The sequence below is a fragment of the Salminus brasiliensis genome, chromosome 9, assembly GCF_030463535.1.
Source record: "Salminus brasiliensis chromosome 9, fSalBra1.hap2, whole genome shotgun sequence".
Lineage (NCBI taxonomy): Eukaryota > Metazoa > Chordata > Actinopteri > Characiformes > Bryconidae > Salminus > Salminus brasiliensis.
This window is the reverse complement of record NC_132886.1, coordinates 24,523,178-24,537,425: the sequence shown is the minus strand read 5'-3', so window position 1 is coordinate 24,537,425 and position 14,248 is coordinate 24,523,178. Positions and strand designations below refer to the sequence as shown.

At 34.7% G+C, this 14,248-nt stretch overlaps 2 gene segments (V, D, J or C); both read left to right on the top strand.

The window, feature by feature from the left end:
* The first annotated feature begins 1,504 nt into the window (after nucleotides 1-1,504).
* LOC140562748 (immunoglobulin lambda variable 5-37-like) lies at nucleotides 1,505-4,397 on the top strand. The segment is given in 4 exon segments: nucleotides 1,505-1,578; nucleotides 2,718-2,860; nucleotides 3,096-3,470; nucleotides 4,387-4,397. Coding segments are annotated over 4 exon segments (603 nt in total).
* Nucleotides 4,398-9,692: 5,295 nt separating this feature from the next.
* LOC140562747 (Ig kappa chain V region K29-213-like) lies at nucleotides 9,693-12,486 on the top strand (the record flags this gene model as incomplete). The annotated part of the segment is given in 4 exon segments: nucleotides 9,693-9,828; nucleotides 9,962-10,312; nucleotides 12,221-12,255; nucleotides 12,382-12,486. Coding segments are annotated over 4 exon segments (627 nt in total), but the record flags the coding sequence as incomplete, so codon positions are not given.
* Nucleotides 12,487-14,248: the final 1,762 nt, after the last annotated feature.

Genomic DNA, 14,248 nt, shown 5'->3' with positions numbered 1-14,248 from the left:
CCATTAATTCAAAGAATTAGTATCCATTAATTCATTTTTTTTTTCATCATTTTATGTGATTTTAAGTGTGCTATAAGTGCTATAACTTTTTTAAGACATATATTGCATTAAAATAAACTAAACTGGAACTAAAAGTAAACTTCATAGGAATGTATTTATAATATATATTATTTATTATATATTATTTATAAAAGTGTGATCAAAGTGTACTTGCAAGCATAATATATATAATATACATATTTACAACATACTTAAGCACAATTATATGCACTTTTTTCAGTAGGGCTATAACATCCCACAACGCACTGCAATACGTCGCATATAAGCTACATGCACTACTGGACATGGAATACCCATAAATCATTGTGTTGTTTGATTTGAAGATTCACACACAGCTTGGGTGTCCTTGATCGTGTTGGTGATTCACTAATTCTCATTCCTTGGAGCACTTTTGTTGGGTGGGCCTACAACTACTCCTACCTGCCGTCTTAGAGATGCTCTGACCCAGTCGTCTAGACATCACAATTTGGCTATTGCTCAGATCTTTACACTTGCACTATTTTTCTGTTCCTAACACATCAGCTTTAAGAACTGACTGTTCACTTGCTTCCACATGTAATCCACCCCTTGCCAAAATAATAAGAAAAATGCCAAAATAATAATAAGTGTCTTCACTTAACCACTGCGGTTGTAATGTTATGGCTAACTGGTGTATGTAACAACAATCCGAATGAGCTCTCTTGGTTGCCTGCTACTTTACTTACTTCCATTTGCTAGAAATTATGATAGGAGTGGTTATGCTCCCTCAAGCATATGAGTGTGGGTGAGGGAAGCTGTTCCAGGCATAGCAAATGTGGCTGTTGTTATATCATAATTAGCATCACTTCCCACACAGTAATTTTTTGTTGGATCTGTAATTAGTTTGTTGACTCAAAGCAGTATTTTTGTGTTTTTAGCTTAAAACTTCTTCTTAGTCATGTTTATTATCAACTGACCTGACCACTACTAACTGCACTGTGTAACTTTCGTGAAGTGGGCTGGATGGCGCTCTCAAGAACTGCTTAATGCTGTGAAACCCAAGTTCTATTCATGTGAAATCCAGTAATATTACTCTACTACCTCAGTCCACATGCTTCATTTCACTTCACTTTCAGTGATGGTTCTATATCTCTCAGCTTGTTCAGAAATGCAAAAAATGTCCTTTAGTGGTGGGTTAAAGCATTAATTGCACTTCCCAACTGTAGGGGAAGCCCAGGACCAAGAATTCTTGTGTAATTTTGCTTTAACATAACTTACAATAACAGCTTCAAATCATTGTGATGTTCCACTGAACTTCCCAGAATGCAACTAGCTGCGCTATGTAACTTTTGTGAAACAGGCAGGATAACGCTTATGATAACTGCATAACGCAGCTTAATTTGTGTAATAATATCCTGTTATATTACTTTACTCTGTCAGTCCACATGATTCTTTCACTGCCATTGCCGATTTTACGTCTCTTAGCATGTATAAGTTCACGTCTGCCACAAAGGTGGCTCAAAATGACATCCAGCCCAGCATCAGCATTGCCTCCCAGTGGCAAGTATAGCCACCACAGCTTGCCAGAGCATTGACCCAGATATAATTTGTGCTTGTGGGCAAACCTACCCTTTCAATTTCTTGTTTCTGCAAAGAAGCCATCATGAGCAGAACCTGGCAGTTGTTTGGAAGAGGCCACATGGACACCAGGCAGCAGATAAGCAGAACTGAGCTCAAAAACGTCTATGTCCTGAAGACAGCAGTGAGTTCAGTTTATTTTCAGTTGTAAATTTCTGCTTATAGCTTTCACCTTTCTTTGAAGGCATTCATGCTCCAATTACAATGGACCCTAATCATCCCACTCTCTCCAGAGCAAGATGAAATTTCATGAATTATAAAACTGTTATTGTTTTTAAGAACATATCACAAGCATGTCCAGTCATGATTTATACACACCACATCAGCTTATTTTACTGAATCATACCTTCTTAAAGGTAAAAAATGTGCTATAACCTTGAATTTCATATGGTGAGTCAATTTGGTGTGATTCGATGTGAAACCCAGCTTAATTTGCATATTAAGTTCTAAAATCTGTTCACTGATGTGAGTGGTCTAGGCCCAATGTAACTTCCTGTAATGAGAGCCAATCCGAAGACAGCACAGAATTATAAAGCTGCTCTAGTCGAGCTTTAAAATACAGTAACACACAGATATTACATCTCAACAGTTCACCACTAACATCAGAAAATGTAAGTAAGCTCACAAAATGAACTCTCTTCAACTGCTACATGATATACTTTTATATACTTTTGTTGTTATTTACCAAGGTTTTTATTATTTTTACAGAGAAACATCACTTGAGTTTGGCAATGATTCTATTTTGTGTAATTGTTTTACTCTCAACAGCAGGTATTATCTTACCTTTTTGATTATTATTATTATTTTTAATCACTGATGTAAAACACATGGATTGCTGTGATTTCTAATACAGTTGTTTTTTAGGTGGATCTATAAAGATAGACATTGTTTCTTCTAATGGGCTGAAGAACATCCAACGTGGGGGAAATATTAGTCTGAACTGCTTCTTCTCATCTCCTGAGGCATCAACTACGGCATGGTTCAGGAGAAAAGCCTCTTCTCATTGCCTCTGCTTATCACTTCACACTAGTTGCATATCATAATAGCTTTGATAATAACAGGCGCTTTATTGCAATAAGAGAAAAAAGCAGTTTTACTCTGAATATTTCAAATGCAGAACCCTCTGATTCAGCAACATACTACTGTGCAGTCACATATTATACAGAGAATGCATTAGCAGACTGGAAAGTTCTAGTCCTCAAAGGTAGGTGCTAATTTTACAGTACTCTTTGTAACATGTTGCGGTTAAAATACAACTTTGTATTTTTTTTATTTTGAAAACCTCAGCTATCCTTTATATTATGTCATATAAATTCATATACAATTCAATTTTAATGATGAATTTATTTATTTCAGATATACCAGGTTTTGTTCCATCAGTGGCAATATGTAGCTTTACTGTTTTTTATGGAAACATCTCAATCTACATTCCTAAATTGTTAATGAGGAAGTATTTTTCTCTTTAGGGTCACCTTTGAGGTATACTGTTCTCCAACATCCCATCTCAGATCTAGTCCAGCCTGGCGGCAATACAACTCTGCAGTGCTCAATACTCACAGATAACTCTGTAGGAGATCACAGTGTGTACTGGTTCAGACATGGATCAGGAGACTCTCATCCAGGAATCATCTACACTCATGGAAACAGGAGTGATCAGTGTGAGAAAAGCTCTGAGACTGGTTCTCCTACACAGAGCTGTGTCTACAAACTCCCCAAGAGGAACCTCAGCCCCTCTGATGCTGGAACTTACTACTGTGCTGTAGCTGCATGTGGAGAGATACTGTTTGGAAATGGAACCAAACTGGACTTTGTAGGTGAGATCAAATATATGTAAATAATTCTAAATTAGGTTTCTGAAGATCTGCTGCAAAGTACACCAAAAATCAGTTTCTATAATTATGTAAACTACGCACAGTATGGATTTACTCTGTGTTGTGAGTCTATTTGTTTTTTTTTCAGTTTTTGTCAGCAATTTGTTTTGTCAATTTGTTTGTTATTTTGCAATTTGTTGAGTCGTAGATTAAGTTAAATTTTTATTATTATGTGGAACATCATTTTCATAAATAGACTGCTTTTGCTTATTTCAGAAAACATCGCTTTGGTCCAAAGCATTCTTGTTTTGGCAGCTTCAACTATCATATTCATGGTTGTGGTTTTACTTCTGTGCATGAAGTTACAACACAATAACCATAAAGGTATGTTTTTCTCTGAGAATATTAATATTGTCCAGTTTCTAATGCTAAATGCTACTTTTGGTACCTCTGGTCAAATCATGTGTCTTTAATTTCTAAGTGTAGATCTGTTCACAAAGACATGCTTCTGTGCATCCTAAAAAATAATTATTTGCTTACTTTTTAACATTAAATGTAGCATTTGCAAATTTCTTTTTTCACCTATTTTTACATAGAAATTCAACAAAATGTAAATAAGCAAATATGAACAAGTGTGCATGAAACTGTTCAGAATATGTCATTTTTCACCAGCAGTTCAGTAATGTAAACCATGTGTGTTTAAGTGATTTACCTATATATGTTTTTTAGGTTCTGCTACAGTTTGCACAGTTAAAGTAAACCAGGTGATTATTTTATTTCCTACTGTTTCTGCTACACTGGAGCCAGATAATCTAATTTTCAGCTAGTTAACAGTAAAACCTGGTTAATGCCACTTAAAGCCCATTACCTCCAAAAAACGTTAAACCCATTGTCTTTTTTGGTTTGCTTGTTTTTGCAGGTTACATGTAATGAAGCTTTAAAATTTGCAGTAGGGGGTTTCACCAACAAACCACAGCAGATTATTGAAGACCCTGAAGTGTACTCTCATGTTATTTATTACTAAGATATAAAAATGATGGTTTTTATGTTATGATGTTTATTAATAGTGGTTAATTAGACTAAACATAGTATGTGATAACCAATGTTGGGTAATCATAGTTGGACAATAGTTTTTAGTAATTACAAAAAATTAAGTTGGAAACTTGGAGTTGTATACTTCTGAAAGTATGTATAATCAGATAATAAGAATTTGAATATGTAATTTAATTCCTGTAATTTCTTAACTGCAGCTGCAACTGTCCTCTATTCAGCTGATCCTTAACTAAGTGAAGCAGTGCCCAGCCTGTATGGAAACTTTCTGCTTTGTGCCAATTCTTTTATCACTTTTCATCCTTTTACTCATTGTTGTAAAGAAGGAAGATGTTTAAAATGTATTTTTGAGTAAATCCTGATGGATTTTGTGACTATAAGAAACTTTGCAACATATCAATAAATAAATAATTTAAGATAAAAATTGGGTGCACTTTATTTGTATTCGCTTCACTGTTGGGAGCTTTCCTTGCTTTCTTTTTTCTTTCTTTCTTATGAACCTGGTAATTTTTAGAGTGATAGAAAGCTTCAGCATTTCAGCTGCTACTGCAATATAACATGTAGATTTTGGTTATTGCTTAGACTAGATTAAGTCTCATCACTGATATTATCATAGATGTTTTACAAAACAATTCTGATGACAACCAAAAACAATGTTGAGAAGTTTAGCTTATTAGCATAATTTCTAACTTTCAACCATTCAACAAAAGTCATAGCTTACTAACTAACTGGTGAGTGGGATCAGATTAGCATCACTATGGTCATGATGGGCAATAAAAATGATGCTCAATTGAAAGTCAAACAATAACCTTGATTCACTTTTCTCATGAAGACAATAAAACAAGTAGTTGAAGTCATCAGTCTGCTCATGAACTAGACCATGCCAAAGCAGGCAGTTCGATTGAGCATGACATGGATGGAGTGGGTGTGGACCTTAGAAGTCTAGTTTGTATGAACCTCTTATAACAATCTCTGTTTAATTTTCCCCCACATTCTTATTTAGGGGACTACTTAAGCCATGAATGCAATTAATCGTTTAGGATGTAGAAGTCATGATTTCAGCAACTATGTATATCATACGACATAAGGAGCTATTTATGATTCCATGAACATTAGCTAGCAGACCCTTTCTTGGAACTCATTTTAATGAGGCAAGAAACCATAATGATCACATGTAGCTACCTGCATCTTGCGCTCTCTTCTCATTGTCTGGATTCTCTTTTTGCTGTATTTCTGCCTCCGACAGGTAAAGCGTCAACACATCATAGATAGTTCCTCTACCTTTTTGCAGCTATGCAAAAGGTGTTATGGAATGTAAATCTATATTTGTCTTGGCATAATTAAATAATTTATGTTCAGTACATGGAGTGGGCATACCACAAACCTTAAAAGAACCTTAAAACAGAAGAAATTTGCGTAAATCTTTACATCATTTTATTTAAAGCCCACTAGCAAAAACCTTTCCACATAAAAAAGGCAATGGCCGCTTTGGAAGAGTTTAGTGTTGTTGATGTTATAGATTGTTTTCTCAGACAATCTTTCCCCAGGGTGTGCATCAGTAAAACAGGAGAACAGCACATTACCATCATACACTGCTAGTTATTGAAAAACAATGGCTGCTCAACCCAGGAATCATGCCCATGGCATTTTCTGCCCATGGCATTTTCTGTGCCAGTGTCAGAAGAAGTAGAGTTATTTTAAACAAATCATTATATAATTCAAGGTATTTTTTGAGTTGAATTAACTCAGTTCAGCTGCTTTTTACTACAGCTAAGAAGTGAAATTCACACTTTAAGCCAACAATAAAGGACACACTTTACACGTGCATTTTGTAAGCTGAGAGGTACAGAACCAGTACCTGAAGGGAAAAAGCATGTTGACAGACACATTTTACACAAATATGACTTGGAATATACAGTGTTACACAGTTCTTGTGAGTGTTGTCCGGTCTGCTTCTGTTTTTTTAAGGTAAAGTACTACATAATGCTGCTTTAACTTAATCCTTGCTAGATTATCTCTGCACACTATTTACTTTATTGTTACCAAATTGTATCAACAGGAAAGCACAAAAGTATTTTAGTATTTCACAGTAACATATTTTATTTGCCAAGAAATAGTTCATCCCAGGGAATTTCATTTATAAGGCCGTTCACTACTCCTTTACAGTGAACACACAACTAGATATACATTGATTTAAACAATGAGCAGTTGATGTTGTTTGGAAAAAAAGAAATAGTCATTTAAAATGGTTCAAAAATATGTAAACAGGTGTTGAATATCTGATCTTATTTAATACATTATTATTCAGTTATAAATCCTGGTGTTCATTGTTTTTATCTTTAAAAGTTCTTCAGGGGTTCTTCGGTAGAATTGATTATAGAAAGAATCATGACAACAGTCAGCAGTGGGTCATTGCATGGTGAAAAGTTCCTCACCATAATCAAGTACTTCTTTTATGTAAAAATAACTATTTTGTTTAGAGTGTAGACTACTGTGACACTAATATATGAGTTTGGCTGGTGATAACTGAGGGAGAAAAGCTGGGTACATGTCTCTTCTGAGTTTTCTTCTTTATGTCTTTTCTCCCTAAGAAGCTGTTAAAGTTCGGTTTACTCTTTTGAAGTGGTTGGAAGCTTCAGTAGTCGCTTGTCCACCCTCTACTGCAGAGTGTGTGCCATCTACACTGTGGTTTTGCTAAATGTACCCTTAAATACAGGAAATAGTTGACAGGAAGCATTCAAGTGTTCTTGCCTTTAAAGAAAATAATATGATCCAACTGCATAGAATAGATACCTTTTAAATGTTGCCAGTCTTGTGATGCAACATGCTTTGCTTCATACACATCACAACATACTGGTTTAAAAATTGAGTTCTCTGAGTTCTCTAAGCAGCACTAGTTTAAAAGTCCAAGCGTGTATTTGGCATTTTTCACTCAGTCATAAGTAGTAAGTTCATAAGGCCTAAGAACACCACAGCATATATGAATATCAGTAATAAACTTCTGTACATCGCCCCTATTAAGTCCTTTTTTATTAGTGACTCTGTGCATCAAAACAACCACATGCAGCTTTTAAATGATTAGGAGTCAAATGATTAAGAATTTAAAAGTGTGGGTCTATTTTTAGTTAAGCTGAGTAAAAGTAAAAAGAGAGCAAAGGTACAGTTAGGAGTAGAGTTTGCAAGTTAATAAATAAAGAAACACTGGCTTCACTAACTGGACATGGCAGTAAGAAGAAGTTATTTTTCAGATTTCTGAGGAGGCAAGTAGTCAAACACCCTTGAGTGACTGCAATTCAGTTTTCAGTTTGCACAGTAAGACACATGCTATATGCTCATCGTCTCCATGCCTGTACACCTCTACTGACCCAAAGGCACCCTAAAAAGGATTCTGTTCTGTGGAGTGATGAAACAAAACTGGGAATTTAAGGCCTATGGATCATTCGTATGTCTAGAGGAGGAAGAATAAAACATATGCTGAGAAGAGCAACCTGACTAAAGTAAAGCATGGCGGTGGTTCAGTAGTCTCAGAAAATCCTTTGGAGAAAAGGTCCTTGAGTGTAATTGGACATTCAAAGAGGACAATAATCCCAAGCATACCATACTAGTTAACCAAGACTTGGTTTTATAAAAAGTCCTGGAAGATTCTGGAGTGGTCATCACAGTGACCTGACTAGAACCCCATAGAACATTTTTGGTGGAATTTGAAGAACGGCCCTGCCGCACACAATTAGTGAACTGATGGCCAATGCCTTTGTGAAATGAACTAATTCCTCAGGAATGCTGCCAGAAGCTGGTGTCTAAGTACTTGAGACACCTGTCATGAAGGGGTTGAAAAATTCTGGGATTGCAGTTTCCAATAAACTGAAAAATTTGTGTTTTATTTGGAGAAACCATTTGTTATATTAGATGTGTTGAGCTATCAAAATAGTTCTTGATTGGTTTATTGCAAACAGGAAATTTTGCTATATGAAATTTTATATAGTTTCATAGTGTTATATAGAACTATATAGTGTTGTCAGCTACGGCTATACACATTGCCAACACGAGTTTTGGAAGTAGCATTTGTGCTGCAAAGTGAAGTGGTTCTATTATCTCTGCTCATTAAAATCATTTTAAGAACAATACTGGCAGTATTGTATTTTATGGACAGTGAGTACATAAAACTCAATCCCTGACAGACATGGAAATAGACAATAATCAGCGTGTGGATATTTCTGCTTTAGGGTACATTAATAACAAGCAACTCTAGCCAACAACATTTTTCCTTGTTTTTAAGAAGTATAATATGAGTAGACGATCATCTGAATTTTAGAAAAAAAGTGCAAAGTTCAATTTAAGATATTGCCATGTAGCATTAATATTAATAACACTGGAGTTCTGCCATTATATGAACACATCACATTACATTTTCATTTATGTTTTATGTTTCATTTTCTATTCTGAGATTAATCAGTTATTTTGGTATGATTGCTTTGGCCAAACCCAGTTAATATCCCAGCCCATGCGATTTACATATTAATGTAACCAGTGGTCAGGGCCTGCTTCCACTTCCTGTTATGAGAGCCAATCTGCTGTCAGCATGGAACTATAAAGCTGCTTTTTGAAGTTTTAAAAGCGAACAAACTAGCTAAACTTTGAGAGGTTAACATCATCTTTCAAATAATCCTTCAAAAACTGTAAGTAAGCTCACAAAAGACCTCGACTTATAGAAATTATTTGCTAAAGTATTTAGTATATTCACTGAGACACATTAGGCCATATACTGTAAATGGAATGCTTTTGTTTCAGCAGAAACACCATTTGCAGATCTTGGCAATGATTCGATTTTGTGTAATTGTTTTGCTCTCAGCAGCAGTGGGTATGGTATTTTCTTTTTTTTTTTGGCAATTTTTTTTTTTTTTTTAAATAGTTTTTAGTATTTCTTTCAGAAACAATAGATTATTTTGTTGTTGTTGTGTAGGTGGTGCTTTGAAGATTGACACTGTTTCTCTGAATGGGCTGAAGTATGTTCAGGACGGAGGATTTATTAGTCTGAACTGCTCCTTTTCATCCCCTGAAGCATCAACAACCGCATGGCTCAAACAGACTCCAGCAGAAAAGCCTCTTCTCATTGCCTCGGCGTATCACTCCGCACCAGTGGTATATCATAGTGGGTTGGGAAAGACCGGGCGTTTTTTTGCATTAAGAGAAAAAAGCAGTTTCATTCTTAATATCTCAAACGTAGAACCCTCTGATTCAGCAACGTACTACTGTGCAGTCATGCACTATTCAGATGTTGCATTAGGAGACTGGACTGTCTTAGTTATTAAAGGTTGGTGTTAATTTTATAAAATGTCATTGATTATGAAAAGATAGATAACTATGTTATGCTACAAAACCTGTTTATATAACATATATAACTCATTCAATAACTGTAAAGTATAAACATTTATCTCTATCTTTAGGTGAACCTTCAAGTCACTATACTGTTCTCCAACATCCCATATCAGATCTTGTTCAACTTGGAGGCAATACAACTCTGCAGTGCTCAATACTCACAGATAACTCTGCAGGAGATCACAGTGTGTACTGGTTCAGACATGGATCAGGAGAATCTCATCCAGGACTCATCTACACTCATGGAAACAGGAGTGATCAGTGTGAGAAAAGCTCTGAGACTGGTTCTCCTACTCAGAGTTGTATCTACAAACTCCCCAAGAGAAACCTCAGCCTCTCTGATGCAGGAACTTACTACTGTGCTGTAGCTGCATGTGGAGAGATACTGTTTGGAAATGGAACTAACCTGTACTTTCAAGGTAAGTTAAAATGATTTTAATATTTCAAAAGAATAAATAAATAAATAAATGGGCTTTATTGATTATAAATGCTTAACTGAGTTCCAGAGTAACAGTAAAAAGTATTTTAAAATATTGTTTCTATAATTATTTTAACGACGTAGATTCATATGAACATGTTGTGAGCCTAAATGATTTCTTCTATAGTTCTTATATAACAATGTTTAGAAAATTGTCCTTGTCAGATAAAGAGAATTAGAGAAATTTGTTGGAGATGGAATTATTATGAGGGATATAATTTTTCTTAGAATTTTACTTGTGGATGTTTAGGACCAATGGATATATTTTGTGCTTATCCTAATGATAATGGATTCAAATCTGCTTTTATTTTATTTTCTTGTTATAGATAATGGTGCCTTAGTCCAAAGCATTCTTGTTTTAGCAGCATTAAACATCATGTCCATGGCTATGATTTTGCTTCTTTGCATAAAATTACACAACTGTCATCATAAAGGTAGGATGTACTTCCGAGACAATTAAAATTGCCTGATATATATATATATATATATATATATATATATATATATATATATATATGCAAAGATTTAGGGATTCCTAATCAAATAATTTTTTTTTTATCTATACACGGACCCATTCTTCTGTACATTCTTTTGTTTATGTGGCAAGTTATAAGTGCAAAGGGAACATAAACATGATTCTTTTACTTTTTCCAATGTGTTATATCCAAAACACAAATATGAATATGCAGAGACTGTACATTTGTTGTTGGTTTCCAGTAGAGTGTTCACTTATTATACAGTGGCAATAAGTATGTGAACCCTTCAGAATTTTATAATTTTCTGTATTCATTTATCATAAAATGTGATTTGATTTTCACCCAAGTCGAGCGTATTGACAAATATAATGTGCATAAATAATAACAAAAAACAAAAAAATCTGATCATTCATGTCTTCATTGAGAACAACCATAAAAACCTCATTGTGCTAGTAGATACCCTTGAGTTAACAATCTCAAAAAATCTAAATGGAGTCAGGTGTTAGGATACCTGGAATCTTCTTAGGAAAATTAGTTTAGAGGTGTGAACTAGAGCTTAGAACTCTAAATGATAAAAACCTCTTAAACCTTTTGAGGTTGCTCCTATACAAGAAGGATACATGTATGTGAGCCATGCCTCGCCAAAAAGAGCTTTCAAAAGAGCGATATAAAATTGTTGATTTACATAAAGCTGGTCACAAAGTGACTTCAAAGACTTTAGAAATTGACCAGTCTACAGTGAGGCAAGCAATCTACAAATGAAGACAATTTAGGACTGTGGGTACTATGCCAAGCCGGCACCCAGTCAAATTAACCTAAAAGCACAAACGAGACTCATCACTGAGGTAAGCAACCCTGAGTGACAGCCAAAGATTTGAAGGCATTAATGGTACAGGCTAATATCTGTGTTCATTAGTCTACAGTGCGTAAAACAAGCAGGGTACCTGTGGCAGGACACCATGAAGGCGCTGCTTACTAAAAAGAACATTGCTGCACGGCTGGGGGTGGGGGTGGGGGGTTCAATCATTCCTACTACTTTGAATGTTGAATAAGCGTGTTTAATAAACACCTGCAAGATCATGTTTTTTGAGGTTATTACTTTATGCACATTATTTTGTCAATACGCTTGACTTGGATATGAGATCAGATCACATTTTATGGCAAATGAATGCAGTACCATAAAATTTCAAAGTGTTTACATACTTTTTCTTGCCACTGTAAGTATCACTTGAGCAGGGTGTCAACTTTTGCATAAGACTATATATATATATATATATATATATATATATATATATATATATACATTACAGTTTTTTCAAGCAGTTCAATATCGCAAACCTGCATGTTTAAGTGATTTCCTTGTTATTTTTTAGGTTCTGCTGCAGATTGCACAGTTAAAGTAAACCAGGTATTTTTTTTTTTTCATACTGACGTTTCTGCTTCACTGAAGCCAGAGAATCTCATTTTTCTCAGCAAGTAAGCAGTGAAACCTGTTAAATACCTGTTTTTTTTTTTTTTGTTTTGTTTTTTGCAGGTTGCATGTAATGAAACTTTGAAATTTGCAGTAGGGAGGTTCACCAACAAACCACATCAGATTACTGAGGACCCTGACGTGTACTCTCATGTCATTTATTACTAAAAGACAACTTGAGTCCCTTGAGTCAGCAAGACTTATTACAGTCTGATACAAGTGAGCAATAGGCTGTTTAAGGGGTTAATAGTAGTTAATTAGACATATATATATATATATATATATATATATATATATATATATTATATTATATATATATATATTATATATTATATATAGTATATTATATATATATATATATATATATATATATATATATATATATATATATATATATTATTACAACAATCAAGTACTGTTTTACTGTAAGTGCAGGCTGTGGACCAAACCTCTCCACAGATTATTTTGAGGATGTGTTCTTGTTTTCTGTAATATAATAATTTTGCCAAATTAATATAGGGTTTGGATCATTTTAGAAATCTGTTGGCATGTAATTTTTTTTGTTATTTCATTTTAGTTTTCTTTCCTGTTTTTCCACTATACATTGATGCTATACATTTTTTTTTCCTTTGTGTTTGTGTACTTTATTTGCTTTGTAATCTGTATGGTTACCTAAACATACTAAGCATTTATGCCCATATATTGTTTGCAGGCATTTACAAATAAAATGTCTCTGGCACATAAAAACAATGAGCTCCTTATTCTGTGGTTATGTTTTGTTAACATATTCCTGCCATTTACCATCATTAGAATTAAACTCTGTCATTAAAGTTAATAATAGCTAGCTTATGAAGACATTTCTTGAACATATTCATTCTATTTAAGCTTTCTAATTAACTAATGAACTAACCTACTAACTGGTGGGCAGGATCAAATTTGTAGTGCTGTGGCCATGGTGAGCAAACAGCCAACAGGTTGTGGGATACAGTGGGTGCTATCACTAGCTGCTTGCAGAAATGTGCAAGTAAAAAAAAACAGGTTACAGAAAAAAATTAAGTAAATCAAATCTTTTTATTGCAAAGCATCTGCATAAAGATGTTCAACTGCAAGTCAAACGCTAACCTTGATATAAGAATAAAATGAAAGTAGGTAGGTGAAGACTAGGATGACAAATGCTAAAAGTGGGCATGGCTGCACAAGAAGTAGTCTGTATCAAAGTGGGCAGTTTAGGGTGGCATTACTAGACTGGGACAGAAGATTGTGGGCAGAGGAGGTGCTAATTTTGACAGATGTGAGTGGGTGGGCAAAGGTAGTCCACTCGCAGAATGGGAAATTGGATTTGTGTTGGCATAGGTGAATAATCAAAGTTCAGTTCATGATTTACATGGCATGTCAAAAATCCCCAAATACCCAAGATGAACATCATCTCCAGACTCTGATAGTTATTAGAAAATGAGGTGCTATGTAAACCAGGCCTTGTGACCACAGCTTTCCAATTGTTGATGTCTGCACACAAGGAACTCCAAATAAATCTGGGGAAGGGTGTGTGTATCCTTGCTAGGCTATAAGCTAAATTTAACCTACTGGCTTTGTCATCTAGCTAACCGCACATCACTTATTAGCACTATCCGGTAAAACTCTTACAATGTTATGTAATGTTATACAATGTTCTTCTAAAAAAAACAAAGCTATGCTAAGCAATTTCATTCTGAGGCCTAAACAGACTGTTGTAAATAGGCTTGTAAAACCACATCTGGAAAAGCCACATGTCTTCTATTCATATATCAGAGAACATTAAAATACTAAAAATACTAAAACGTTATGGCATCTGACTATCAATTAGCACAAGGTCATGTTGATCTGGAAAAGAAAAGGCACTGATTTTGAGGACAAGAGAGGATAATAAGTCATTGTGCATTAGTAAATTATA